Here is a 27,837-nt window from a genome sequence, read left to right on the forward strand (position 1 = left end):
TCCCTTGAAGAAAACTTCCTCAAATTGGCCTCCAAAAGGCATCCTTCAAAGAGATACAGGCATTCAATTTGGGGATAAAACCCAAATTTCGTTGGTGTTTTATAACCGGCCAGGCTAGGGGGAAAATTAGCTTTCCCAAAGCCAATTCCCTGAAGGGAGGCGTGGATCCTAACACTCAGAAAGGAGCTTCTCTCTAAGGGAAGTCCTCAACTTACGACCACAAATGAGCCCAGAATTTATGCCGCGAAGTGAGACATTTGTTAAGCGAGTTTTGTCCCATTTTCCACAGCTGTGAAGTGAATCGAGGCAGCTGTTAAGTTAGTGACACGGTTCTTAAGTGAATCAGGCTTTGCTCGTCAGAAGGTCGCAAAAGGGGATCACGTGACGCACACCTCCGGGACGCCGCAACCGTCATAAATCTGATCTCTGCATTTAAAAAGATCCTGGGAAGATCACCACCACTGCTGTCTCCGAAGGAAACTGCGCCGGCTTTGGGGAAATTTGGGGGGGGGGGAAGTGCCAACAAGCCAACTCATTTGGTTTCTAGATCGCCACTCCGAAGCGGGTCTAAGCGGACAAAGCGAGAAGGCCAAAGAGAAAGGGAAGGAAAAACAGACCGGGAGATTTCTTGGTTATCAAAATACAAAGTTGGCAGAAAAATAAAATCTATCTTAAGAGGGCCGCCTCTGTCCCTCTCTCTACGTAGGCATACATATATCGTTTCTTTCGAACTCGGCGGAGTCTCTGGCTGTTTAACTGCACAATGAGGTATATTCTGGAGGGGTCACCTAAGCTGGCAGCCACGTCCGAGGCTGCCTTCCGGTGACACCGTATCAGGGTAGATTTGTCGGTTTCGCACAAGGCTCCCTGAACCGCTTAGTGCTTCGGTGGCCGCTAAAACGTAAACTGGAACACTTTGTGGACCGGGATCCTTCCAACGAGGGGAGACAGGAGACCCTGGCCTGCTTTTCTTCCAGGATGAAGCAGGAGGCCCCCCAGAATGAGGACAGACAAGTGATCGCCAGCTCCTGCCCACCCACCGCTTCCCTCGATCCGATTCGGCGTTTTGCGCCTGGCTTCCAGCAACCGGGAGGCGACGCCTGGTCCGTCCTCGGCTCGTGGGGAGGGAGTTACTCCCCCGTGGGTCCCTGGATCAGTGGGTCAGAGTCTGAACTGAAGAGTTCTTTGTACAGGGGTGGGAAAACCGCGTGGACGCCCATGGGGTACATCTGTCGAAAGGAGCGGAGCTTCTCCACGTGCTGGGAACAGAGGCTTCGCAACTTCCCTTTGGGTGGCAACTGGAAAGAGAAAGCGGGGAGAGGGAATAAGACACCCTCACCTGGTCTGGCTCACCTGGAAGGTGCTCCACTGTAGGAGATGGCCGCTGTTCGAAGCTCTGGAAGGGACCCACCTTTGCCAGGATGCCTTCCCGGTGATTTTTCTGCAGCATCTGCTTGAACGCCACTTCAAGGTTGTTTTGCAAATAAGCCACCTTACTTCTCTCTTGCAACCCCGGGCGATCTACGAAACGCAAAGAGAGGTTGGCCGGGGGCCTCACTCCGTTTGGAAGAGCAGAGCTGCGAAGCAGGATGTTTGGAGGGGGGGGGGGAGGAGGCAGAAAATCCCAAAGATTGTTCTCTCTTTGAACAAAGAAGCCGCAACTTCCTCAAACCAACAGCAATTAATAGTGGTCCAAAGAGGAGACGGCCAGCGTTTGACTCCCCAGCCAGAAACCCCCGTTCTTACTTGCGTTGATCAGCACCAGAGCGGTGAAGAGGGCAATTTCGTTCTCGGAGAAGTGGAGCGAACACAGGCTGTGCGCAAAGTCGAAGATGGAGTTGATAAGCTCGCTGCACCCTGAGAAAAACCAGAGCAGTCGTTCAAATCGCACTCTGAAGAGGAGAGGGAGGAGGAGGGAGAGGAGGGGGCAAAGAAAGAGAAGTAGAAGAGGAAGAGGAGAAGGGAGGAAAAGAGGAAGAAGAGGTGACAGAAGGAAAAAAGGAGGAGAGGAAGAGGAGTAGGAGACAAAGAAAGAGAAGTAGGAGAAGAGGAATAGCAGAAGGAAGAAGAGAAGGAGGAGAGAAGGAGGAGAAAGTAAAAGAGGAGAGGAAGAGGAGGAAGAGGAAGTCTATAACCATTCAATGTTCCTCTTTGGAGAAGTTAGATGAATCTTGGAGACCAACTCCTGGAGTTGCAATCACTTCTCGGTGTCAGTTGACGTTCCTCAAACCCGCTCAAGTGGCAGGCCTCCACCCTGCCCCCAAAACTTCTTGCCAGACCCTCCCCTTCTATGCCCTACTTTAGACCCCAACCTGGATCTACAGGGGGTTCCACCATTCTTGATCCAGCTAGTAGGGCGCTCTCGTACCCAGAGACTTGAAAACTTCTGAGCCAGCGTATTTCCCCTCAAAGAAGACCGTCCGGTTCTCAGAATTGAAGGCTCGGCACATCCTCACCAGAACGACCTCCATGGCACCTGAAGGGGGGGGGGGAGAAGGACATCAGGCCCGGCCAGTCCCTCCCTTCTGAGGGGAAAAGTTTTGGCTGACGCCCTCTGCTCAGACCGAAATGGGGTTCTGTGCCCCCCCTTGGCTGCTGTTCTGGCCTCTACCCGTCTTTGGGACGGGAGAATCTTTAGGACTTTTCCCACGCTTCTAACCCAGTCGATCAGAAGCTGGATTAGTAAATAACAAGATGGGGGGGGGGGGAAATGAAAGCATTAAGAGCAAAGCCAAACGCGACGACGTAAACAATGAGTAAGTAGCCCGGGAAAGAAAAAGCGTGAATCCCAGACACCCAGCACGAAGGGCGGGCCTTAAAAACCAAATAAAAGGAAGTATAGTTTGTTCTCCACTGAAAAGGTCCGGTAGAAATCGGACCCACAAAAGTCACTTGGGCATTGGGTGTGGCATCGCACCCCTTACCTGCTTTGAGAAGCACAATCTGATCATTCTGGCAGAGGTCCATGAATCCACCCATTCTCTTGGCAAACTCCACCACATATTGGATGGCTTCCGTGATGCGGCATGCACAACTCTCCCACATTTCCTCCATTGTCTAAGGGGGGGGAGGGGAAGAGAGAGAGAGAGAGAGGTGATGAAGAAGTTTGGGTACATCTTGAAAAACAGAGAGGAGTAAAAATTCAGAGGGGTTAAGGAACTAGTCCTGATGAGGTTCCTTAGTTGGGGTCGTGAAACGTCTGCGTGAAACCCATCAAACTCAAAGAGCACCAAAGACCCCACAGTCCTCCTCCTCCTTTCCACAAATCCCCCTCCCTTCTACCACTGATGATGTTACCTACTTGGGTCATGAAACATCTGCAAGGAAACCACCCAGCTCAGAGAGCCCCAAAGACCTCACAGAGTAAAGATGATCCAGAACATCTCTACATGATTTGTGTAGGGATCCTAGATATGCTTCTTAAAACATTTCCTTTATTCTTGAGGCCTCTGGGGCCACAGTGTCCTTTGGACAGAGTGGTCCCTTCTGCCAGAAGTTGAAGTCTCAAAGATCTCATGAAGGTTCAGTGTGACGGTGACCTTCTACCAGGAGATGACTTCTTCCAAACTTGCACCCTAACAATCAGTTGACTGTTCATAGTGGAGAGGGCCATGGGTCTCTTGTGAAGACTTCACACCTTGCCTGCCAAAATAGAGGGCACGGTTCTTTAAGACAAGGGTCTCTCTCTTGAGGATGGTGGAACCCCATCTTACCTTCTTCTGGTAGCTCCCAATTTCTTCTCGGGTGAAGGTCTCCCACCTCAGCAGCTGGAGGTCTTCCAAGCGGAGTTGACAGGTCTCGCGGTAGGACTTGAGAACGTTCTGGGTCAAGTGCTCTGCAGGAGGAAGACAATAAGATGACCACACGTCTGCTTCCACAGCCCCAGAGAAGCTACCCTGGGTCTGGTCTCAGCTGCCTTGACTTCTATTGTTTTCCCTAAGCCTGATTTTGAGAGAGGGGCTCCAAACCCCAGTTGTGTCTTGAGATCAAAGAAAGGGTCTTGACAGATTCCTGGAGTAGAAATCTTCTGAAAACCTCCATTCACTCACCAATCTCCATCAGCGAAGCATGTGGACACTCCAGGAAGCTGGTGAAGTTCAGGTTGGTGTGGAAGTCCAGGGTCTCACTGACGGCTGTCCGTTCTGCTCTGTTGACATTGGGGGACAGGTAGTCTGGTGACACCTGCGCCTCCAAAGCGCAATAGACGCCCGTCCTGGGTTCCACCTTCATGACCCCAGCACCATGCCCCTTCTTGAAGGGGTCCGGCCGGTCTTCACCCAGGAGGCGCTGAGCCTTGGGGAGCCCGTTAGAGTAGGCCAAGCCCATCTCATCCGGAGACTGGCTAAGGCGGGTCTGTCCGTTGAGGAGAGCAGGGGAGCAGCTGCTGCCTTCTCGGAGATCTGGAGAAGGGTCCAGCTTGAGTTGTCCATTGGCCATGCCCAAGGAGAAGGTAGAACCTTCTCCACCTTGATGTTGCTGCTGCTGCTGCAGCTGTTTCTGGACCTCGGCGTGGAGGCTGTCGCGTTGCTTCTTGGACATTCGGCCAAATTTGACAGCTGTGAAGAGATGACAAATGAGGGGATGGCTCTCTAGAGACGACAACAATGCAAGACACTGAAGACACGAGCAATCTGAGTTTATTCAGTAGTACTCGAAGCTCCTCAACACCTCCAACCTGGTTCTTCTCCCCTTTGTCCCATTTTGTGGTGTGCCATCACCAAAGTGAGGCAAGGAACAGAGGGAACGTCTCCAGACCCAAGTGCACAATGTTGTGTTTAGAAATCCAGGGAAATCTTATGAGACTTGGGAACTGTTAAAATATTGAATTTAGTAGCGGGAATAGTAAAGTGTATAATGGGCCAGAATACAGTTGTAGTTGATTGGTTGGAGAGCGCTGGCTCCTGCGTGAGGCAATCTATGCTACTATTGGTTGCTGTGGGTGTAAAGGGGGAGTTTCCCTTTTCCCCCACTTTTTTCTTCTATGCATTGTGTTTATTGCTGTGTGATTTACCTCATGTGATTTACCTCATATTATTTACCTCATGTGATTTACCTCATGTGATTTACCTGTGATTTACGTCATTGATTTACCTATTATTTATCTCATGTGCTTTACCTCATGTGATTTACCTCATATTATTTATCTCGTGATGTTAGTGTGTTCCTGACTATCTTGTCAGCTGTCAATATAGAAGTTAAACGTACTTATTTACATGAAACTACAAGTTCATGTCAGTGTCTCTAACTTCATTGGGACACCAGCTGTGCAATTCCCTGATGGGAGCCCTCCCTGAGGTGCACCTCCACATGGGTCTTACCGTCACGGGACATGCCAAGGCTGAGACATTTCTGCAGGCGACAGTGTTGGCAGCGGTTCCGGTTGGTGCGGTCGATCGGACAGTTTTGTTGCCGAGTACAAGAATACGTCACGTTCACTTGCTGGCTGCGTCGGAAGAAGCCCTGGAGATGAAGCCAAGAAGATGAACGAAGAAGATGGACTCTTGGTAGCTTCACTGGTGGCCTCCAAGACTTTGTGAAGCCCAACAGTTCAGCGGTCCATCAACAAAGAGAACCAAAATTGGTTCAGTAGAAATTTATGGGCATCTGCTTCCAGGAAAGGGAGACCCCCTCCTGACCCCCCACCCAGGAAAGTCTCCTGCAAGGAAGAGGGAACAATTACGGCTAATGGGACTGAAGCCAACATCCTAGATCCCAGCGATTGAGGAGACTGTTCCCCACCTTGCATCCTTCACAAGTGATGACCCCATAGTGGATCCCAGAAGATTTGTCTCCGCAGATCTTGCAGGGGATCACTTCAATCTGGGCTGTGTGGGGAAAAGAAGACAAGAAGAGACTGAACTCTTGAGAGAAGCACGTGTGAAGCGTGCTTCTGTGGTGGGAGAATCAGCAAGCAGACAAGTCAATATTCTAGAACAGGGGTGTCAAACTCGCAACGTCACGTGACGTGTCATGACGTATTGTGACTTTTTTTTGCCATTGACGGCAATGGGGTGGGGGCGGTTTCGCTATGAGGCATCCGGCCTGCCCTGTTCTAGAAGAAGCAAATAAGGGACCCGCAGATGGTCCATTTTCTTAACTGATGGACAAAGAAGAGGGGGGGAGGGTGGTCAACCTATTCTCCAAATCACCTGAAGGCAGGACAAGAAGCAACAGATGGAAACTCATCAAGGTGAGAAGCAGCCTGGAACTAAGGGCAAGCTTCCTAACAGTGAGGACAATTAACCAGTGGAACTGCTTGCCTCCAGATGTTGTGGGGCTCCATCTCTGGAGGCTTTTAAGAAGAGACTGGACCACCATTTGGGTCTCCTGCTTGAGCAGGGGGCTGGACTACAAGACGTCCGAGGTCCCTTCCAACTCTGTTATTCTGTTAAAGTCAATTGGTAACATTAAACACTATTTCTTCAGCTGTTACCCAAAAGGCTCTGCAGTGCTCATCAGAGTCCACCAGAGGGCATCCTTGCAGCTGGCACCATTCACAAGACCTGGAAACTCTATGTGTGTGTGTGTGTGTGTGTGTGTGTGTGTGTGTGTGTGTGTGTGTGTCAAAAAGTCCATTTAACTGACATCCTTTTCTGGTCGCGTCAGGCACTTCAGCAAAAGTTCAGCAAAATTATTGACTGTTTTTTAAATATATGAACCCGGACAACACGCAGTTTACTAAGCCCTGAAGATTGTTATTCTTAAAAAAAGATAATCAATAAAATATAATTTTTTTAAAAAATAGAAATGGGCTTCCTCGTTAAGTGTGGTTGTCAAAAAGTCGCAAAAGGGGATCCGGCGATAAATGTGCAACCATCATAAACGCGAGTCAGTTGCCAAGCGTTTCGATCACGGGGCCGTCCAAGGTCAAAAAGGGTCCCCAGTCCCTCATTTCCCTGCCGTTGTAACTTTGAACGGTCGCTAAAAGAACCATCGTAAGTCGGGGACTAGCCGTCCGCACGCAATCTTCTTTCCCCATCGTCTACCCCGCCACTATCTCCCTCCGATCTCCCCGTAACGACAAAATAACAAGTGGAAAGACCAAAAGAGAGAAGGCAGCGCAAAACCGCAACACGAGCAGATATTTACTTCACTTGACTTCAAACGCCGATACTGGTAAGCGGAGCCTGGGGGAGCCGAGTTGAGTCAGCTTTTCAGTTACTCAGACGATGCTCCTTGACGGAGCTGCCAGTAAGAAGTACTCTCACTTTTAGGCAAAAAAATAAAATAAAAACGATCCTGCCGGTAAATTCGACTTTATGACCTGAGGTCAACGGGGTGATGCAAACACACACACACACACAAACACACACAGAGGGGAAAAAAATGAAGAGAAAGAATTGAGGTCAGGAATCGGGATGTTCTGTCATCCGCCACCCCTGCCCAGTTACGGATTCAAGTGTCGTCAACACGACGGCAATTACAAGGAGCGATGCTGGTCCTCTGGCATTGACGTGGTTTTATATCGGAGAGGTCTGCATTTCAAAAAGGAGGGACGGGGGACTCTGGGACCCCAGGGGCCACGAAGAGGGTCCCCCCCAGGAAAACTAGGTAACATCACCAGGGCTAGAAGCGGGTTGGAGGAGGAGAAGGAGGAGGAGAATTTCCAGCTTGGGCATCTTCTGTTTCTTGTGGCCCTTATTTTGGAGCCAAATCACTAGTCCCTGTGAAGGCCAGGCTCTTGCAGGAGGTCAACTACATGCAGACAGAGGGTGTCTGCTCCTCGTTGCCACACTCACAAGCCAGGCCAGGAAGAACTGACCTCCCCCTCCTCATTTTCGTTGTTGCCATCAAGGTGGGTCTTTCAACCTTCTCTCTTTCGAACAAAAATCTGGAGCATCTCCCCTGCACCTGTTTGCGAGCACAAAACCCCCCAAACCACACCGCTTGGCTCTGACGGAGCCGATTTCTCTCCCCCCCCGCCCCGACCCCTTCCCCTCTGGCAGCAGGGGGGTGCCCACAAGCTGGGGGAGGGAGGAAGATCCGTTAACACTTTCCCCACATGAATCAAACCGAAATGCTGCGCAAGGAGGTACACACCGCCTCCCCACCCCCCGGGGGTGAATTACTCAGCTCTGTGGGGTGCTGACAAAAGAAAAGCTCGGGGTAAGCGCCCCTCCCCCTGCTTAAATAAAGAACAAGCTTGATTGCAACTCAGGAAACCTCCGGGGTCTTCCCTTGCCAAGGAAAAGTGGAGGATGCAAAATATTGAATGAAAAGGGAGGCGGGTTTTGAAGCAAGAGCCGATCCAGAAAGAAAGGCGAAGGGTTGCCGAGTTGGCGATAGGAACAGGGCCTGCCCAAAGACTGGCAGAAGCAATGTGTGTGTGTGGGGGGGGGTGGACACCCCCAATTTTCACGCTGAGGATGAGGGAGGGGGAGAGGCAGAGAAAGGCGTGGGGGAGGAGGGCGGTAATGATGGTGCTTCATGCTGAGAACGATGGGGAGGCGTCAGGCGGCTACTGACAGCCCTTTTCCAGGGAGGCAATTGGGGGTCCTTCTTTCACGGGATTGATGGAAGGAAGGGAGAGAAAGAAGGGAGGGAGGGAGGAAGAACTAGAGGAGGAATGAAAGAAGGAAGAAGAGAAGGGAGGGAAGGAAGGAAGGAAGGAAGGAAGGAAGGAAGGAAGGAAGGAAGGAAGGAAGGAAGGAAGGATCTCTATCCTATGCAGAACACCATATCCATCTCCGTTCTCCACCGGCCTTTGACAGGGAGTCGATGGTCACATTTGTTCCGATTTGTCCTGGGCCATTAAGTGCAAGACGTCCCACTTTCCTAATGAAACCAGCCCTATAAATAACACCGCCTCTTCTTGGCAAAGCCACCCCACCCACTGGATGAGCTTAATTAATGCCTCCCACTTTCCCTGCTGGGTAATTTGGCAGCTGGTGACCAAAATGGAGTCCTGATACGTAATATTCATACCTTCCTGATTGGCGAGACCGGGACCCCCACCGCTCACGGAGGCCCTGGGAGGATTTCCGAGCACTCGCCCCGCACGGAAAGGTGGAGAGGTTTTTGTTTTTAATGGGCCTTTCCTTTTTGTACACCTGAACACACACACACACACACAGAGAGAGAGAGAGAGAGAGAGAGAGAGAGAGACAGACAGACAGACAGACAGACATAGCTGGACATCCCTTTTAAAAAGCTGGACAATGTAATCTTTCTTTCTTTCTTTCTTTCTTTCTTTCTTTCTTTCTTTCTTTCTTTCTTTCTTTCTTTCTTTCTTTCTTTCTTTCTTTCTCTCTCTCTCCTTCCTTCCTTCCTTCCTTCCTTCCTTCCTTCCTTCCTTCCTTCCCTGAGAGAAATGAGTCGGGGGGCCTAAAGGAGAAGGATGGCCCTTTCCATTCGAAGCCAGCTGAAGCTGATAAACAGATCTGAAGAAGCCACCCTCCACCCGCCCACGGCTTCTTTGCCTCCCTGGTTTCGTGGCCCTGCCCTGCCTCCCAGGCCATCCACAGGGCCAGCCCCACCCAGAGGCTTTCTAAACCTCTCCGCGGCCCCGGGTGGACGGGCACCGCCAAGCCGAGCAGCCGAGCAAGCAGCTCTCAGATACCAACAGAAGAGAATCGCTCAGGGTTGAACTAGCCTAGCACTGATGTTGTTACTTAGTTAGGTCATGAAACGTCTGCAAGAACCTCACCAAGCTCAGAGAGCGCCAAGCACCCCACAGTCCTCCTCCGCCTCTTTGCAATCGTAGCACCCATGACGTTCCCTAGTTGGGTCATGAATCGTCTGCCAGAAGACCGCCCCCAGCTCGGAGAGCACTGTGGATCCCACAGCTCGGCGGTCTTCACTGCCTCCTGCTTTCTGCAGCCACACAAGAGTGCAGAACGTGGGAATGCGCTCAGCCTCTGGACCTCTGTGCAAAGGCCCGGATCCAAGGGAACATGCTGGCTTCTTCAAGGCATGGGAAGGGTCACTCCTAACTGCGCCACCTTGCGAAAGACACCCAGGAACCTTCTGCTAGTTGATTCATTTCTTATCGAGGCCCCAAGAAGACTCCTTTTGCACAGGACCACCCCCAAATATATAATATATATGTGTATTAAAAGCTTGGTGTGGGGGAGATGCTGAGCTGAGTAGCTCTAGACCAGACACCATCAATCACAAGTCAACTTCATTCTGTCCCCACAATCGGTCTTGTAGCCCTAACCAAGAAGCTGGTTTTGTCACCAACAACTCCCGGGTTGAGTCACCACCATCTGGCTGAAATTGCTGAGATCCGAACACAACCATCATCCCCATCCCTCTCTCCCCCCCCCACCCGAACAGCTTCCCTCCCCATCTAGCAACCCGCAACACACACACACACACACACTATCCACAGCCCCTTCGCCTGATTGTCAAACCGTGCCACGATATTTATCTGGAATTGGCAGATTCTCCCACTGAGTTAAACGTGTGTGTGTGTGTGTGTGTGTGTGTGTGTGTGTGTGTGTGTGTGATTGTCTGTGTTGTAACAAACCTGAAAGCAGTGAGAAATTGACTCAACCAACCCACAGAGATCAGCCACCCGGGTGGCCCTCAGCGATCAAAAGATCAAAATTACACGCCACGAATGTTAGCAAGGCTAAAACTGGGCTGTTGCTTGGCCTTGTTGCCGTCCACAAAGGGGCTGCATCATCAGCAATGGGGGCTGGACCCCCCTCCCCAAAAGAAGCAAAAAAAAAAAAAAAGGCTCCAGCGATAGAGTGCAAAAATCTTTGTTTTATTCAGCCAGGCGATCCAGTCTCTCCTGGGGAATGAAAAACCTCCTTCAAACTTTTATATTTTAACTCACAACCCCTCCTGACAAGTAGGCTAAGCTGAGGGAGCAGCAACTATCCCCAAGAATTGAACTCAGGACAGCCCAATTTTTACTGCTGCCCTCCGGATGTAGCCTACCTCTCCAATTATGATCCGCCTCTGAGCCTTCAGAAAGCAGAGATATCCAGTTGTGATCAACAATCTTAGCATTACCAGATCTGTCAAGATCTTAGGAAAATATAAATCTGTGAGTTCCCGGAACGGCAAAAACTCCTAACATTGGCAGAAAAAAAACTTCAGCAGATTAAGATTAAAATATAGCTTAGCAGCTTTGCTCCACTCTTTCGAGGCTGGCGAAAAGGGCAACCTGGATCTTTTCTGAATTGCCTTGAAGTGCACCTTTAGTAAAATGCTAATGTACTTTGCAAAATACGAGAATATTTTCTTTTTTTCTTAAAAAAAATCCTTTGAACCCCATCCAGGGGAAAGACGATAATACGGTTGTTTGCAGCTTGCCCAGTGGGCTTAATCTGGAAGCAAAGCTGTTCTTTGCTTTTTCTTCAGATTTCTTGAGCTTTCCTTTTTTTGCTATCAAAAGAATTCGGAAATCATATTTCTGCTTAATCCAATTTTCTCCCAAGCTGGCCGTGGGGAGCTCCTCTCTCGAACCAGAGGCAACCCCCCAAAACTCTGTGAATAAACTGCTTTAGGTCCCTGTTATCCAAATGCCTCTGGATGAGTTAGCCATGCAAGTCGATTTTTCATCTACTTATTTATTACATTTATTTGCCGCCCATCCCACTGAGTCCTTTAACTCAATGGCACAAGAGGCAATCAGGATGTCATTTATTATCCATCTAAGCTGCCCAGGCTGTCAAACGGAACTCAAAGACTTGGAAAAGTTAGAGAGAAAAGGAAAAATAAGCTATTAGGGTCCATTTAAAACCCTCCAAGCTGGATTCATTCATGTCAAGCTTGGCAAAGCTGCAACGGTCTCAAACTGGGCAGAATCTGCACTTATTCACACACGGTAGGTAAGCAAAAACAGCGTCGTTGCAGAATTGACAGAAGCAAAGATTTTAGCAAGTCATTTAGAGATAACACCCTTTGCTTACACAATGGAGTGAAAATGTATATAAAGAGCTGTTTCTGAAAATGGATCATGAGTTTTATTTTTAGCTTTAATTCTGGGATGGCTTTAAATCAAACCTAAGCCACCAGAAAAGGAAGAGGGGGGGGGAGTAATTATGAGTGTTTTTTTTTAAAAAAATAACTCTGTAAGATGGGAATGGTCTAAGCAGGTTAAGGGAATATTACACTGGATATTAGCTTGAAAAGAACTACTGGCGTTCTGTTCCCTGAACCAGAAGCCGTTTTTCTTAATAAGCCTTTTAAAATTATTTCCACCATTGCTTGTCTTCATTTTTTAAAATCATCATTTTTTTTCAATCTGCAATTTTACTGCTCAATTAAAATGGAAAAAAGATATCCTTTCATGATATATATATATATATGAATGAATATTTACCCAGAAATGGGAGTTGATTGGCATGTTGAAAATGTCCCGCCAAAAAACAGAAAGAAAAATAATATATATATATATATATATATATATATATATATATATATATATATATATATATATATATATATATATATAATAATAATAATATCTAAAATGTTTTATATATTTACCAAATGAAATGAATAAAAAATAAGATTTAAAAACTGTATCTGGGCTGTTCGAAAAGCTTCAGGCGTTTATTTTCTCAGCTACCTTTGCTACAAATTTGGGAAGTTGGTGAGTGTTTTTGTAGACAGTTAAAACAATTGCAAATCTCTTTCTAAACAGAAATAAACAGACTCTGCTGTTTATTTTCTCTCTCCTGTTCTACTCCTGGGGAAGACTAAAACTATTTGGGGCAAAAATCTTCCTTTTCTTTCAACTGCTTTGAAAACAGTTTCTTGCATTAACGAAGCACAGAAATAATATTCGATAAATATCTTTAATAGAGCTTGCTATTCTAAGTGAGCATTTCGGGACGAATGAAAACGTTTTGACCACCTAAATTTTCAAATCCAATTTCCCTCAAGAGAAGGAAAAGAAATGTCTCGCACATTTCAAAAAAGAGAGGAATTTGCAAATAACGTCCTCAAAACGGGAGCGAACAATTCACCCTTTCTGGGTCCTTATGAAAGTGCCAAAATCCTTCAAGAAATATTTAAAAATATTCTGAAGAAGTGCCAAGTGTTACAAACGTATTCTGAAGACGCAAAAATTGTGCTAAGGGGTTGTACAAATGTTTCCGTCTTTCGCTATACGTGGCGGCAAATTTGCACAAAAACCCGACAAGATTTTTCCATCAAAATAAGGCAAAATGAAGGAATTTGAAGATTTCCAAACGCTATCCAGAAAGGATCTATTTGGCCGTGAAAAAAAACAACCCTAGAAAAAGGGATTATTTTTTTTCTTTTTCTCTGCACCCCTCTTTAACTTTGCTAACTTTCTTTGCTGTTCATATATTACCTTAGAACAAACTTTAATAAAAACAAACAAAAAAAGGGCATTTTGATACAAGGAAAGTAACATAACGTATCATCTCAAGGAAGGATCCCAAAAAAGCTGAACTGCCATTCAGAATCCAAAAATGCACCACTATAAAAGCCCCCTTGCCACACCACACCAAAAGGCTTCCTGGAAAAAAATATACGTATTTCTGAATCTCGGGTTTTCAAAGTGAAAAATCCAGAATTTTAGTTCATAAATCTGCTGCTTTGAACAGATTTCCGCTTAAGCCACGGACTGCAAAGACGCTTTTTCATTTTTCTCAAAAATGTCAGGGAAAGATGGAAAAAAAGGGACAAATTTAGGTCCGGTTGAGGTTTAAAAAGGGGGTCTTTTGAAAGCTTAAGGGGTTTCCTCTCTGCTTTATTGCAGTCACCCTGTGGAAAAGGGGAAAGGAAGGAAGGAGAGAAAAGAGAGAAAAAGAAAGAAAAAGAAAGAAGAGAGAGAGAGAGATGGAAGGTGTCCTCTCTGCCTTAATACAGTGAATTTGTGGGAAAGGAAGGAGGGAAAGAAAGAAAGAAAGAAAGAAAGAAAGAAAGAAAGAAAGAAAGAAAGAAAGAAAGAAAGAAAGAAAGGGTAAAGAAGGAAGGAAGAAAGAAAGAAAGAAAGAAAGAAAGAAAGAAAGAAAGAAAGAAAGACTCTAATTAGTTAGTTTTGGGTGCAAATGAACAACTTATCCGCTCAGCGAGGGGAACTGGGGCCGAATTTACATTAAAACTGTGCAAATTCTCCCAGGTCGCTACAATGCAATGCCGCATATTGGGCTAATATGGCTTTTAAGTCTTGCAACTGTTTATTTTTATTTCTTTATTCAATTTGTTGGCCCAGTTTTTCTTGATCAGTTGTGCGGAAAGCAGGCACGAAGGAAAGATGACAGAGCAACTGAGGCCTCCGTTTCGCGGGAATCACCATAAAAAGGGCTGCATTGACTGGGCGCCGTTCCTGCCTCTCTGCACGCTAAATTTGGGTGTGTTTTTCCGAGGGGTCTTTTGTGCCAACCACAAGAGTTACTACTGCACATACAAGATGGCCTGAGTCTGTCTTTCTTTCTTTCTTTCTTTCTTTCTTTCTTTCTTTCTTTCTTTCTTTCTTTCTTTCCTTTTTTCTTTCTTTCTTTTTTTCTTTTTTTCTTTCTTTCTTTCTTTCTTTTTTCTTTCTTTCTTTTCTTTCTTTCTTTTTCTTTCCTTCCTTCCTTTTTTTGTATTTTTCTTTCTCTTTCTTTGCCTCCTTCCTTTCCCTCATTCTCCTCTTCCCCTTCTCCCCCCCCCTCCTCCTTCCAATTTATAATGATAATTTGGTGGCAACAGGCTAAGTATTTGAAAGAATTTCTCTCGATGCTACAATATCAAACATTCCCTTGCTGGGTTCATCTTATCTTTTCTTGCCTTCCCTTATCTCATCTCATTTATAGTTTCACCTTATTTTCAGGAGCTTCTGAAACTGTGAACAAGCCGGCTTGTACAAAATGCAACCCGCCACAGAAATCAAGAACTGTAAAATTCATCCATAGCGCAGCGAGGGAAGCACGCACATCACATCACATCACACACGCACGCAGACAGACACACAGTCCCAGCCTCTGCTTCTGCGAGACCCTCACCCGGCAGAGTAAAACTAGGATGCCACCCTAACCCTGGGTTATTCCAAACCACGCGAGAATTTGCTAGGATTCTGCAAGTGGTAAGGTAAGGGGAAAAGTCTGCTCAGCTGCCGTAAATTTTCTCACACGGGAGCTTGTGCCTCTTGAGCAGAAGTTTGCAGAAACTTTTCCTGTCTTTTTAAACTTCAAGTTTCAAGAAATTTGAAGGAACTTTTAAGCTTCAAGAAATTTGAAGGAACTTTTAAGCTTCAAGAAGTTTGAAGAAACTTTTAAGCTTCAAGAAGTCTGAAGAAACTTTTAAGCTTCAAGAAATTTGAAGAAACTTTTAAGCTTCAAGAAGTTTGAAGAAACTTTTAAGCTTCAAGAAATTTGAAGAAACTTTTAAGCTTCAAGAAGTCTGAAGAAACTTTTAAGCTTAAAGAAGTTTGAAGAAACTTTTAAGCTTCCAGAAGTTTGAAGAAACTTTTAAGCTTTAAGAAGTTTGAAGAAACTTTTCCTTTTTAACGTTAAGTTTCAAAAAGTTTGGAGAAACTTTTTTTAAAAATTTCAAAAAGTTTGAGAAAGCTTTTCTTTCCTTTTTAAGTTTCAAGGCCTGAGGAAGTGCGCGCCAAAGTCTGTTGCCCGTACCCAAATATCACCGAGCAGCTGCCCCCTCTGACACCGCTTCCCCAGAGCCGGTAGGTACCTCGCATGATGCCGCTGGGTTGTGGGAAAGCTTCAGAGAGGTTGGCACCTTGACTCTGCCACAACTGTTCAGTCGGAGGACGCCAGGTGTTAAGATCAAGGCTGGTTGGTGAACGCCGGTCTGATTTTTATTTCTCCTTTCGGAAAAGGCAGCCGGGGAGCAAGCAAGTCTCCAGGTGATGCTGCTCACCTCAAGACTGTCATTCCTGGGGGCCAATCGGAAGCCCCGGCTGTATTTTGGGGGTGGGGAAAAAGAAGGGAGAAACCGACAGCAGCGGGCTGGAAAGTTTCACAACCGCAAAGACGACAAAAGGAGCGAGAAACAGAACGACCACAAAAAAGGACCCAGTTTCCGTTAGCAAAAAGCAAGAGGGATGGGTTTTTTTTGGGGGGGGGTCTACTTAGAGAGAAAGAGGCAGGGGCTCGCCAGCAAGTCTTTTAATATTTGGGCTGAAGAGAGCTTTTTTTCCCCCCTCGTCTCGAAGAAATGCAGATTGGCTCGCTGATTTGAGCGACCTGTCTCTGACCGTTTGTCACTGTTTCTGCAGGTAAGGAGATTTTTTTTTGGGGGGGGGAGGCGAGTGAAAATGGAGAATATAGTTTCTTGAGATCCCTTCCAAAAAGGAATCCTCTTAGGATCTTGGAAAATTCAAAAGATCAGAAACCACCTCGATGTAAGCAATTAAAACTGCTCTTGAACGCTGAAAGACAAATTGTCAGGTGGTTTTTGCTTGTTTGTTTTTAAATCATTTTAGGGTTCTGCAAAGAGCCACTGTTAATTCCTCTTTATTAATCAAATTTAGAAACTGCCCATCCAACTCTGGACTCTATAAATAAATGGCTTTTCAACATCTTTTCAAGAGAGATATGAAGAACCAAGGAGGCCTTAACAATTATACACTAAATCAAGGCTGTTGGGGCATCAGTTCAAAATCTTTCTTAAATCTGGGGCTTCCCCCCCCAGGCCCTTTCAATTATCTAGCTGATTATAAATTATTTATAATTACTCAGGCCTCCTCCGTTTACTTCATCCCATGAAAAATCCCGTCTCTTTCCAACTTTAAAAGTGAGATATTGTTTTATTTAAAAAAAATAACAACGATCCTTGTTTATCTGAATGGGATAGTCCCAATTTATCTCATCCGCTCTGCAAAGGGAAATGACTATACATGGGCAAAATGCGCCCGTTGGTGCTTTTTTGGGGGGTCACCGCTGCCTCGAAATCATTGACGTAAAGGGAGAAGATCAATTTCCAGTACAGCCCCCCCCGCCCTTTTTGGGTGCTGGTGGGGCCACATGGTACTGAATGTGCCAGCAAAGGATGCAATAACCCATGATGCTGATCAGGCACACAGGATGGGGTTGCACCACACAGAAAACTATACCAGGCACCCCGCAAGGAGGAAGTCAAGGTGTGTGCCCACCTCCCACGCCCAGAGGCCCCAATTTATTTATTTTTTTAAAAAAACAACCACCAGATTTGGAAAGTGACAAAAATAAAATATAAAAAAAACCCAGAAATTGTTTTCTTCAGCTTCATTTCTTGGTTCAGGGTGAGGAAAACAAATAGCTTCCTAAAAGCCAGGAAGACAAATAGGTTGAGCCTCCGTGGAGCCTCCCAAACCAGGAGCAGTCTATCTGCAGAGGCCAACGGGGAAAGGCAGGACGGTGATGGCTTTGGGAATTCTTGCCGTTTTTGTGCCTTTGAAGGCTACGCGCCCTGACCTTGCAACTGGGCCACGGGACCTCAGCGCCATTTCCAACTGGCCAAGCCAAACAAAAACCACGATTCAACAGAGATCGAGCTTTGAAGCCCGGTGGCAAAGATGGCTAATTAGCCCTTCCAAAAGCTAATCAGAGGTTCCGGCAATCAATCACGATCAGCCTCTCAAAGGAAACGCACAGCCAGGGATTTCCAATAATGCACGGCTCAAAATATCTCCCAAATCAGAGTTTGAAACTAACCGAGTTTAGCAACGGCGGCCAGGTCTCCTCCCGATCCCTTCAGATCGAAAGTAAGATAAGATCCCTCCAGAAAAAAAAAAAAAATCACAAGCAGCTTCAGCCTCATTCTCCACCGATCCAGGACACATCCCTGGCAATGTCAAAATAGGCAAAACATTTGCCAAAAGAAATTGGCAAAATTTTGCTTGTCCTAAAAGAGTTTTTGGCCATCAAAACAAGGCTTCTCTGCTACTTCTCTGCAAATTTTTATAAATGGATTTTTATAAATGAACTTCAATTTTAATTTGTATTAATTTATGGGCACTGTTTAATCACGTTTTAATAATTTTTAATTTTTGTATCTAGTTTTTATGTATTGCCCTGTTCACTGCCCTGAGTCCTCCGGGAGAAGGGCGGTATATAAATTAAATAAATAAATAAATAAATAAATAAATAAATAAATAAATAAATAAATAAATGGGGGGTAACAGCCCCCCAAGTCCCAATCCCCAACTCAGAATAATTACTTGCCCCAAGGGAGCCCCCCCCCCTCAGCTGCCCCTTTCTACCTCCCTAATATCAGGGTTGTTTCTGGATTGCAGGAGACCAAATTTAAGAAATAAATTTAATTTATTGAATTAAATAAATTAATTAAATAAAACGACAACGACCAAAAGATAGAATAATAGAATAACAACAGATTTAAGAAATACATAAAAATGACAGAATGGTAAAAACGATAGAACCACAGAATTAATAATGACAACACATTTAAGAAGTAAATAAAACGACAGAATGACAGAACCACAGAGTTAACGATAACAAATTGAAGAAATACATAAAACGACAATGACCAAACGATAGAATAATGGAATAACAAGAAGAAGATTTAAGAAATAAATAGAATGACAGAATGATACAGAATAATCAAGCGATAATTACAGTAAACAAATTTAATCAATAAAACGATCGGGTCATAGAATCATAGAATCCTAGGGCTGGAAGGGACCTTGGAGGTCATCTAGTCCAACCCCCCCTTCCCCTGCCCATCCCGGACAAACGGCTGTCTGATCTTTTCTTGAAAACTCTGCAAACTCTGAATCGATCGAAGAGCACGTTCCCACCGCCCACCCCCAGCGAAACCCAGAAGCCCCCCACCCTCGGTACTCACAGCTGTGGGTCTTCTTCATGGCTGCAGCGCCTGAAAGGAAGAGGAAGGGAGAGGTGAAACCAGGGCCAGTCGGGGCCCCCGAGATGCCGGCTTAGAAACTGCCTTTCCCAAACCATCAATCTTGGGATCTTTCCATCTCGCCCACACCCCTGCCGGGCTATTGGCTAAGATGCTGTGACGTCACGGAAAGCCTGCCCAAAGAATGCCCCAAGCCACGTGAGATTAGCCAATGGTCCACCTGATGCATCAGGAGAGGCAAAGCACCATGGGCTTGGAGGAGGAGGAGGAGGACTGTGGGATCCTTGGTGCTCTCTGAGCTGGGTGGTTTTCTTGGGAGACGTTTCATGACCCAACTAGGGAACATCATCAGTGCTAGGAGAGGAGGGGGTTTGTAGGGAGGAGGAGGAGGAGGAGGAGGAGGAGGAGGAGGAGGAAGGACACGAAAGCGAGGGAGGGGCTTCAAAGGAGCAGCCTCACACACACACACACACACACACACAACCTCGTCCTCCAGCCCAAGAGAGACTTTACTGGGGAGAACGGTGACGCCATTTATTTTTGCCCACAAGGGGGAGCTTTTGCCCACAGCTGGCTTGGTTGGGGTTGGGTTTGTTCGCCCTGGGGGGGGGGGGCAGAATAGGGCACCACAGCCAGCCCTCCCCCCCGTCCCCCAGTTTTAAGGCGAGGAGAATCTCACAGCCTGTTCACAGTTCTCTAGTGACCTGGTCAGGAGTTCGAATTCTGCAACCCCCGAAGAGCAATAACAACAGAACCAAAAGTTTCTGTACATGCAAAAAAAAAAAAAGGGTTGTTTGCGTGTTTAGCCTTGTTGGTGACTGTGAAAAACAACTGAGCGCCTTTCTCCATCCCGGAAAACTTTTAGGGACTAAGGAATCGATCTCACGAAACGCCTAAAACGGAACAAATTTTATTCCCTTCCCCCCCCCATTTCGGTGCTTCGTTGAATTCCCCCCCCCTCCTGGGTTATGCCGAACACAGCTGAACGTTCTGCATATCTGCCACTGCATTGCACCAATCAGGCAACCGAGAGGAATCTGGCCTTCCTATTTAACCAGAAAACAAGGCCGCTAGTCCTCATGAGCACAGAGTTTTGCTTTCGGGGGGGGGCTTTTTTTGGCAAGCAAATATCAAAACCCGCAACAGGGCGACTTGCAGAATTTCATCGTTTATCTCCCTTGATATAAATCAACACCTCTGAGTTTGCGGCTTTCACGAACAGATGAAAAGATTGCCAAAACGTGCTGAAATTTGAGAGAGAAAGAAGGGAGGAACTTACAAACAAGAGTGTCCCTCCGCGCACCCCTTTTTTCTCTGAATTTCTTCTTCTTAATCCTCAAACATGCAACTTCGTCAATCGAAAACATAAAACGCAAGTATCACCACGGCCGATCCAACACAGCAGCCGCTCAGCAACAGAGGCCAAAAATTTAAAAATGAAATAAAAAAAATTATTTTTTTTAAGTGACTGATAAAACTAATATTGATGTTTGCAGCCTTGAATTACTTAAAATGAAGGCAGGATACAGGTAGATTAGATTAGATTAGATTAGATTAGACAGATGGATGGATGGATGGATAGGTAGATATGTAGGCAGACAGACAGATGGAATGGGATGGGATGGGAAGGAAGGAAGGAAGGAAGGAAGGAAGGGAGAAGAAAGAGGGAAGGAGGGAAGGAGGGAGGGAGGGAGGGAGGAAGGAAGGAAGGCCCACCAAGCCAATTCACCCCATCCCCAGCGACGCAACCTTCACCCACAATCAAACTAGCTCCTTGCAAACTTTTTGAAGGCCATTCGACCACTGGTTGTGTCTCCTCCTCCTGGCCAAAGGGGTGGGTGGTCTTTTGGAGGTTTCTTCAACCCCCCCCCCCAAAACCTTGGTCTCTCAGATCCCAAGAGTGAACACAGCCAGGCAGAGATGGTGGGAAACGTAGAACTGGGGCTCACCCTGTCTGGCTGCGGGTAGAAAGAGGCAAGGTGAAGGGGGCAGGTTAATTCTTGGGGACCCTTTTCCAAAGCCAACCCCCCCCAAAAAGGCTTCCTAGGGGCTGGCAAGGACAGGTAGGAGGCAGCGTGGCTGAAAAGCTACCGAGGGTGGCATCCCCCCCCCAAAATATCTTCACCTTAAGAGTTTTGCTGGGAAAATCGGCTTGTGGCTGGCTAAGCTGCCGCCAGCCCGTCCTCGCTTGAACTCGGCACTTACATAACTCCCCTAGCAGGTCCTGGCAGGCAGCCAGTCCCGGGGTGCGGAGCCAACGCCAGCCGGCTGCAATGCTTCTCCCCTCTTCCAGGCCTGTAAAGGCCAAGATTGAAAGCGGGAGAGAAAGAGAGGAGAGAGAAAGGAGAGTTAAAGGAGAGAAAGAAGAGAGAGAGAGAGAGAGAGAGAGAGAGAGAGAGAGAGAGAGAGAGAGAGAGAGAGAAGACAGAGAGAGAGAGGAGAGAAAGAAGAATTAAGTGAAAGAGAAAAAAAGAAAGGAGAGAGAAAGAGAGAAGAGTGTAGAGAGAAAGGCAGAGAGAGAGGAAAGAAGAATTAAGTGAAAAGAGAAAGAGAGAAAGGAGGGAGAGAGAAAGAGAGTGAAGAGAAAGAGAGAAGAGAAAGAGAAGAGTGGAGACATAGAGAGAAGAGAATGAGGGAATGAGAGAAAGAGAGAGGAGAGAAAGGGTTAAGTGAGAGAGAAAAGAGAGAATGAAAGAGAGAGAGAGAAGGAGAGCAAGGAGAGAGAGAGAGAAAGAGAGTGAAGAGAAAGAGAAGAGAAAGAGAAGAGCGGAGACATAGAGAGAAGAGAATGAGGGAATGCGAGAGAATAAGAGAGGAGAGAAAGAGTTGAGAGAGAAAAGAGAGAGAATGAAAGAGAGAGAAGAGAGAAAGAAGAATTAAGTGAAAGAGAAAAAAAGGAGAGAAAGAACAGAGAGAATGAAAGAGAGAGAGAGAGAGAGAGAGAGAGAGAGAGAGAGAGAGAGATGAGCAGGAGAGGAAGTTGAGGGGAGGAGGGGAGAAGCAGTCCATCCCCAGCACTCTATTGATGAGTCAAACGGGGTTAAGAAGGTCGCTGGGTTTCCTGGGGGCGTGCAGAGAGATTTTGGGGGGCTTTGAGGTTTTTTGGGGGGCCTCTGTTTGCTTTTTTCCAGAAAAATGGGAGATGTATCGGTGGGGCGGAAAAATAGAGAGAGGGGGGGAACCCCCAAATAATATCCCTTAACTGATTTGCATACTCCCCTTTTCAACCATATTGGATCTCTGCCTGTTCTGGACACCCTGCTAACCTGCTCCCCTGATTGGCTGAATCCTTCCGTGACATCACAGCCAGCCAGCCAACGGTGGGCTGTTAGAGGAGCTATTTCAGTTTTCTTGAGCGGCTTTTGCCAGGCTGGGGAATTCTGGGAGTTGAAGTCCACAAGTCTTAAAAGTTCCACGTTTGGAGACCTCCGATTCGAGAGGACATCTAGACCGACCGGCTAAATGCAAAGCCAGCCTTCTTCAAGAGTGCGAAAATCTAGTGGCCAGGAGTTCCAAAGACCCGGAGCCATCACTGATTAGTTGCTGGCTGATTTGTGCTCACCCAGCTTGGCCAAAGGCGTGGGCAGCCTGTGACGTGAAGCGGGTGGCCCATGGCTGGCTTAGATGCCAAGGAAGCTTGCAAAGCCTGTTGGCATTTAATTCCTCCCTTGGCTGTCCTACCTCGCAGGATTATTGAGAGGACCAGAGATGGGAAAGGAGATTGGGGTTTGAACCAATTCACATTTACCTCCCCGGGCATGTCTGAAGCAATGCCCGGCCTGGTTCAAACCCTGCTGGCGTTTTGAAGATGCATGCCCTGCCACCGGATCGTCCATCTCCCATCCTCACGTCGAGACACACGCAACCGCAACCGCACACAAACACCCACTTCTCCACTGGAGAGGCTCTAAGCTCCGCCCAACCTGGCTCACAACTCCGGTCACACCCAGACCGGTGCAAGGGGATTATGTAAGCAGGGGCTGCCCTACGTGCGAAGCACAAACACCCAAGTCCTGTAGGCTGCCTGCCTCACCAACGCTCACCAATCTCGCTCGCGCTCGGAACCGGCCACGCCGGGGTAGCTGACCCTCCAAAAGGATCCTCCCACCGTCCCTCGAATGACCATATGCTCTGCATCAAAAGATTGCAAAGATTTAGCAAGCTTCCATCCATGCTGTGTGGGAAAGGAGACCACTCAGAGATCACTTGCAAATCAACCCGCGCTCCCCCCCCGCTGGAATCGGACCTAATTTGCCTAGCTCCTCCCCAGCTTTATTGGCCCTGCCGGAGCAGGAAGTGAATTCTGGGACTGTTTCCCCTCCAAGAAGCACTTAGCTAAGCCCCCTCCTCCATCGAAGAGGTGGGGCTTGGCTAAAAGGGGCAGAGTCCTGCAGAAAATTCACTTAACGGCTGCCTCGCTTAGCAATGGAAAGGCTGGGCTCGACTGCGGTCGTTCAGCCGAGGACTTCTCCTTTGGCCCCGTCATCGGGGCCCTGCCTGCAATTTCCATTTGCCGAGAATCAAACCGGGATGCGGAGAAGCATCTGGAAGGGCCCCGGGTGAGATTTCGCCAGCTTGGCTTCCCAACAAGGATCAACCTTTCAAAAGAAAGGAAACTCCCAGGCAGGGCCGGAGAGGAAGGAGAGGCAGTGAAACTGACAAGGTCAGCTTCAGATTCCTCATGAGGGCTGGAGAAACAGACCGGATCAACGAAAGTTGTTTGCTGTTGCACCAAGGAGTGGGGTTGCCCAACAGAGAAAAGGGATAAGTAAATAAATCAATAGATAGCAGGCTGTTTGGCAACAGTTGTTTTGCCTTTGGAAGAGAGAAACAAAGGAACCAGAAAACCTGACCAGAGTCTGGTCAGTTTCCAAGCCGAGGAAGCAAAAAGAGGAATGAGTGGATAAGATATGAAGGTGGTTAGGGAAAAAAAAGTGTGTCTTTTTTTGCTCCTAAGTCAAGGTAGGATCCTTGGAATTAGCCAGGTTTCAACCAGCTCTGAAGCTCCTTGGATATGCCCGGGTTCAAATGGAGAGCTTAAGGCCTACCTCGCAGGGTTAAGGGTAGAGCTGGGAAAAAGAAACCAGTTTATTTACTCCCCCGCCCAGATCCTTGGAGGATAAAGGGAGAGCTTTTTCATCACATGCAACATTAAACACGGTACCAAAAATGTTTCCTTTTTAAAAAGGTCTCTGAGCTCTCTGCAGGGACCAGCATCTTCATCATCATCATCATCATCATCATCATCTTTCCAGGTTTCTAGCCCCAAACACAGCCCCACTGGTTCCTTTCAAGCCTCTCTCAAATCCTTTGCCCGGCAAGCTTTCAAACCAGAGGCAAAAGGGTGAGAGCCAGAGAAAGCCCCCCTAGCTCAGCGCAGTCTATCCTAACATCTTAAGCACTTAACTCGGGCTCAAGTAGGTTTTTAATATATATGTGTGTGTGTATATATATATATATAAGCATCTATTTGTCAGAGAAGCTGGCAACCTGGAGATCAAACTGTTTGCAAAAATAGAAATATATGTCTGTGTGTGTGTGTGTGTGTTTTGGGGGGTGGGAAAGAAAGAGCACTATGGTGTTTTACACACACACACACACACTCAAATTAAAAATACTATTTTTGCTGAGGACTTCACCTGAACGTCCCCTTGCCCCCCCTCCCCGCCCCCCAAGCCACACGTGCTTCTTTGGAGCTGAGCCTTTGCAAAGAAAGTCGAAAAGGCAAGCTGATTTCTTAGAAAATCACTTTCTTTTTAAGGAAACCCTCGAGGACCCCCCTCTCTGCAGCCCCCCCCCCCGTTTCCAAGAGGGGCAGCGCTGGAGGTCAAAGAGCAAAAGGGGTGATTGGGGAAAGGGGCCGTGGGGGCCGGCAGCAAACCCGGAGCACTTCCAAAACTGGACGGGCCCGTTTGCAACCTCACACAGGTCTCTCTGCCTCTAAGCCAGATACTCTCTCTCTCTCTCTTCTCCCTCTCTCTTCCTTCTGTTCTTCCTTCCTTCCTTCTCTCTCTCTTCTCCCTCTCTATCGCCCCTTTCTATCTTCACTCTCTTTCTCTCTCTCCTTTTTCCCTTTCTCTCCTCTCTTTTCACACTTCTCTCTTCTTCTTTCTTTCTTTCTTTTTTTTTATTGAAAAGTTTTAAAATACAGTTTTCCTTTAAAAAACCCCCCTTCCCCTGCCCTCCTCCCCCCCTACCTCCCCCCTTCTTCTTCTTTCTTTCTTTTCCTTTCTCTCTCTCTCTCTCTCTTCTCCCTCTCTCTTGCCCCTTTCTCTCTTCGCTCTCTTCTTTTTCCCTTTCTCTCCTCTCTTTTCACACTTCTCTCTTCTTTCTCTCTCTCTCTCTCTTCTCCCTCTCTCTTCCTTCTGTTCTTCCTTCCTTCCCTCCTTCTCTCTCTCTTCTCCCTCTCTATCGCCCCTTTCTCTCTTCGCTCTTTCTCTCCTTTTTCCCTTTCTCTCCTCTCTTTTCACACTTCTCTCTTCTTTCTCTCTCTCTCTCTCTCTCTCTCTCTCTCACTCATTCTCTCACTCTCTCCCCCCCCCCCACAAAGCCATGGTTCGAAATTGCTGCAAATTACTTAATTGGGGTTCCGGGCAGATGGAGACAGGGTTTGTCAACCATCTCCAGAGAGCTGGGTTCCTTCACCAGGACTAGAAACTTGCAGGAGGGAGGAGACAGTGCAAAGAAGAGAGGGGGAAAAGAGCCCCCGACACTTTGGGGGGGGGAGGGAGACCCCCCAAGATGACAGGGGGCGTCCTTAATCCTCTGGAAAAGCGCGCCTCCCCGCCGCGAGGCTCAGGGGCGCGCCGGGACTCCACGGCCCATGCGGCGCAGCCCGAGCCCCTTCCTCGGCGGGCGGGAGCAGCGAGAGCCCGGCTTACCTCGGGGGGCGTCCCGGCCCCGCTTGGCTGCCGCGGGCTCCATGGGGAGGGTCGTCCGGGCCGGGGACGCGCCTTTCCCGGCTGCAGGCAGCGGCAGTGGCGGCCCGAAGCTCCGCAGCTGGCCCTTCCCCGTCCCGCCCCCTCCCTCCCTCCCCCGGAAGCCCAACCGGGGAGGCCCCTGCTCCGCCGGCCCGGCACGATGGGCCGTGTAGTGCCGCCAGACAGGGGCGAGTCCCCGGCCCGGAGACCCCTCCCTCCCTCCCCCAGCCCGACCTCCTCCAACCGGCCACTCAACAGGTGAAGCTTCTGCATCTCCCGGAGAGGAGAAGGGGACGCCGCGTTAAGTCCGGGCGGCATTGCTGCCTGTCGTTCCCCCACTCCCCCAGGCGGTTATGCAGCCGGTCGAGCTGCGCCTCCTCTCCCTCTCCTGCCCGCCCCAGCCAAACGGGTCGGGAAAGTTCCCCCCCCCCGCTGCGCCAATGCCTCACCTGTGCCCCCGCTGCCTGCCTGGCCCGCCTCCCTCGGCAGGGAGGCCGGGCCGAGGAGAAGAAGTTCAACAGGTGCGCCGGGAGAGCGGCGCAAGCTCGGCCTTTCCCCTACGGACTCCTGCCCGGCTCCGGAGGAAGCGGCCAGTCCCCACCGGACGGGCTGCCGCCTAATCTCGCTCAGAAGAATAGCGCTAATAATGGGAACCCGGGAGAGACGCGGGGAAAAGGGGGGGGCAGCCCGCTCTGCCTGAGCCCCCCCAGGCGGCCGTGCCACCGGGGTAGCCCCCCCACCCCCACCCCCGAGCTCCCTGCAACAGCGCTCGATTAGCCGAGGCTGCACGGCCGCCCTGCGCGTTACACAACTCGGCGCCGCTGGATCGGGGCCAGGCGCCCCCCCCGACCCTCGCCAGCCCGCCCACCCCCGTCCACACGTGCGATCCCGCGTGCAAAAAAAAAAAAAAACCCCACCCTGGGCTCGGAGTCCTTTGCGCGCCCGGGAGAGAGTTCGTGTTGAGTGTGCATGCAAAAAATAAAAGGGGGAGGGCGTGCAAAAAAATAAAATAAAAATCCCCTGGGGTCCCTTGCACGCGGAAGGGGGGGGAGTGACTTTGGGTTTGAGTTGTGGGTGAGAGAGAGTGTGCAAAAAAAAAAAAGTCTCCGCTCGGGTCCCTTGCACGCCCAGCCGGAGAGAAGGCGTGCACGTGTGTGTCGTGTGTGTGTGTGCGCGCGTGCGTAAAATAAAATGGGGGGGGGGAAGTGCAAAAACACTCGTTCTTTGCACGCCCGGCCGGAGAGAGAGAAGGCGTGTGTGTCTGGGAACGCGTGTGTAAATAAAGGAGGCAGAGGATAAAGGACGTGCCAAAACGTGACACGCGCACGGGTGTTTCTGCGTGTACGAAACCAAGAGGAAGCGTTACATCCACGGTGTGCTCCGGGGCGAGCTCGCTGCGGCAGGGGCAGTCTACCGGAGACTGGGGGGGGAGGGAAAGAAGAAAAAGTCGTGGCACCCAAGTGCGGAACTAATCCTCCGAAGGGAAGGCCGGGGATGATGGGTGCTGCTTCCCAGCCCTTCCAAAGGGCGCCGGTCCACCGTGCCCGGAAGGAGGGGTGGCAGCCCCAGCGGCCTTCCCTCCCCCACCCCTTTGGCTGGGCACACCCTCGGCCGTCCCCAGGGATAATTACTGTTTACGTGCTGGGCTGCTGGGGCGCATGGGTCCTCACCCGGGGCTGCCACACCGGGCGGTTCAGGCAGCGAGACAGGCGGGGAGGTCTGGTGTGGGGGCACCTCACCTGTGCCAGCTGCCAAACCCGCCTTCCCAAATGCCAACCTGGGGATCCTCCCCGCCCCGCAGGGGCTCCTGGCCTTAGAATCGCTGCTTGCTAGAAGGCAGAAATTCCACAGGTGCAGAAGGCCTATTGCCGTGCCCTCCTTCGCCACCCGCCCTCGTTCCAGCACCCACGTCCACATCAGGTTTCAGCTCCCAGGATTCCCAGCCAGCCAGCCAGCCGGCCAAGTTCCTCCCTGGAAAACTGGAAAATTGAAATCTTGGAGTTCTCGGTGGTGGAAAGGGGGCAAAGAGGAGAAGCCTCCGAGGCCGGCCACAAAATTGCAAAGAACGTGGCTTCCTCTGAGCAGGAATGTAATCCTGTCTTTCCATCCAGGGAAGGAGATGGATTTGCATACAGAACCAGTTTTTCCATTTCCCCAACCAATTGAGCCAAAAGCCAGGACA

At 48.7% G+C, this 27,837-nt stretch overlaps 1 protein-coding gene across 8 annotated transcripts; it reads right to left on the reverse strand.

The window, feature by feature from the left end:
- On the reverse strand, positions 1-27,696 carry RORC (RAR related orphan receptor C). 8 transcript variants are annotated; one of them, XM_083374692.1, is made up of 12 exons: positions 27,395-27,696; positions 26,105-26,271; positions 18,718-18,747; positions 5,740-5,825; positions 5,319-5,460; positions 4,050-4,556; positions 3,714-3,835; positions 2,925-3,057; positions 2,369-2,476; positions 1,747-1,857; positions 1,412-1,521; positions 1-1,298 (listed from the first exon to the last, which is right to left on the reverse strand). In XM_083374692.1, exons 3-12 carry the CDS (start codon positions 18,734-18,736, stop codon positions 1,131-1,133), a joined length of 1,506 nt encoding a protein of 501 aa, XP_083230818.1. In that variant the 5' UTR covers positions 18,737-18,747; positions 26,105-26,271; positions 27,395-27,696; the 3' UTR covers positions 1-1,130. The 8 variants fall into 8 exon arrangements, with proteins under 8 accessions (XP_083230818.1, XP_083230820.1, XP_083230817.1 ...); XM_083374694.1 differs by lacking the exons at positions 26,105-26,271; positions 27,395-27,696 and adding an exon at positions 27,326-27,363; XM_083374691.1 differs by lacking the exon at positions 27,395-27,696 and having other exon boundaries at positions 26,105-26,351.
- Positions 27,697-27,837: the final 141 nt, after the last annotated feature.

Source organism: Vipera ursinii, assembly GCF_947247035.1.
Source record: "Vipera ursinii genome assembly, chromosome: 15".
Lineage (NCBI taxonomy): Eukaryota > Metazoa > Chordata > Lepidosauria > Squamata > Viperidae > Vipera > Vipera ursinii.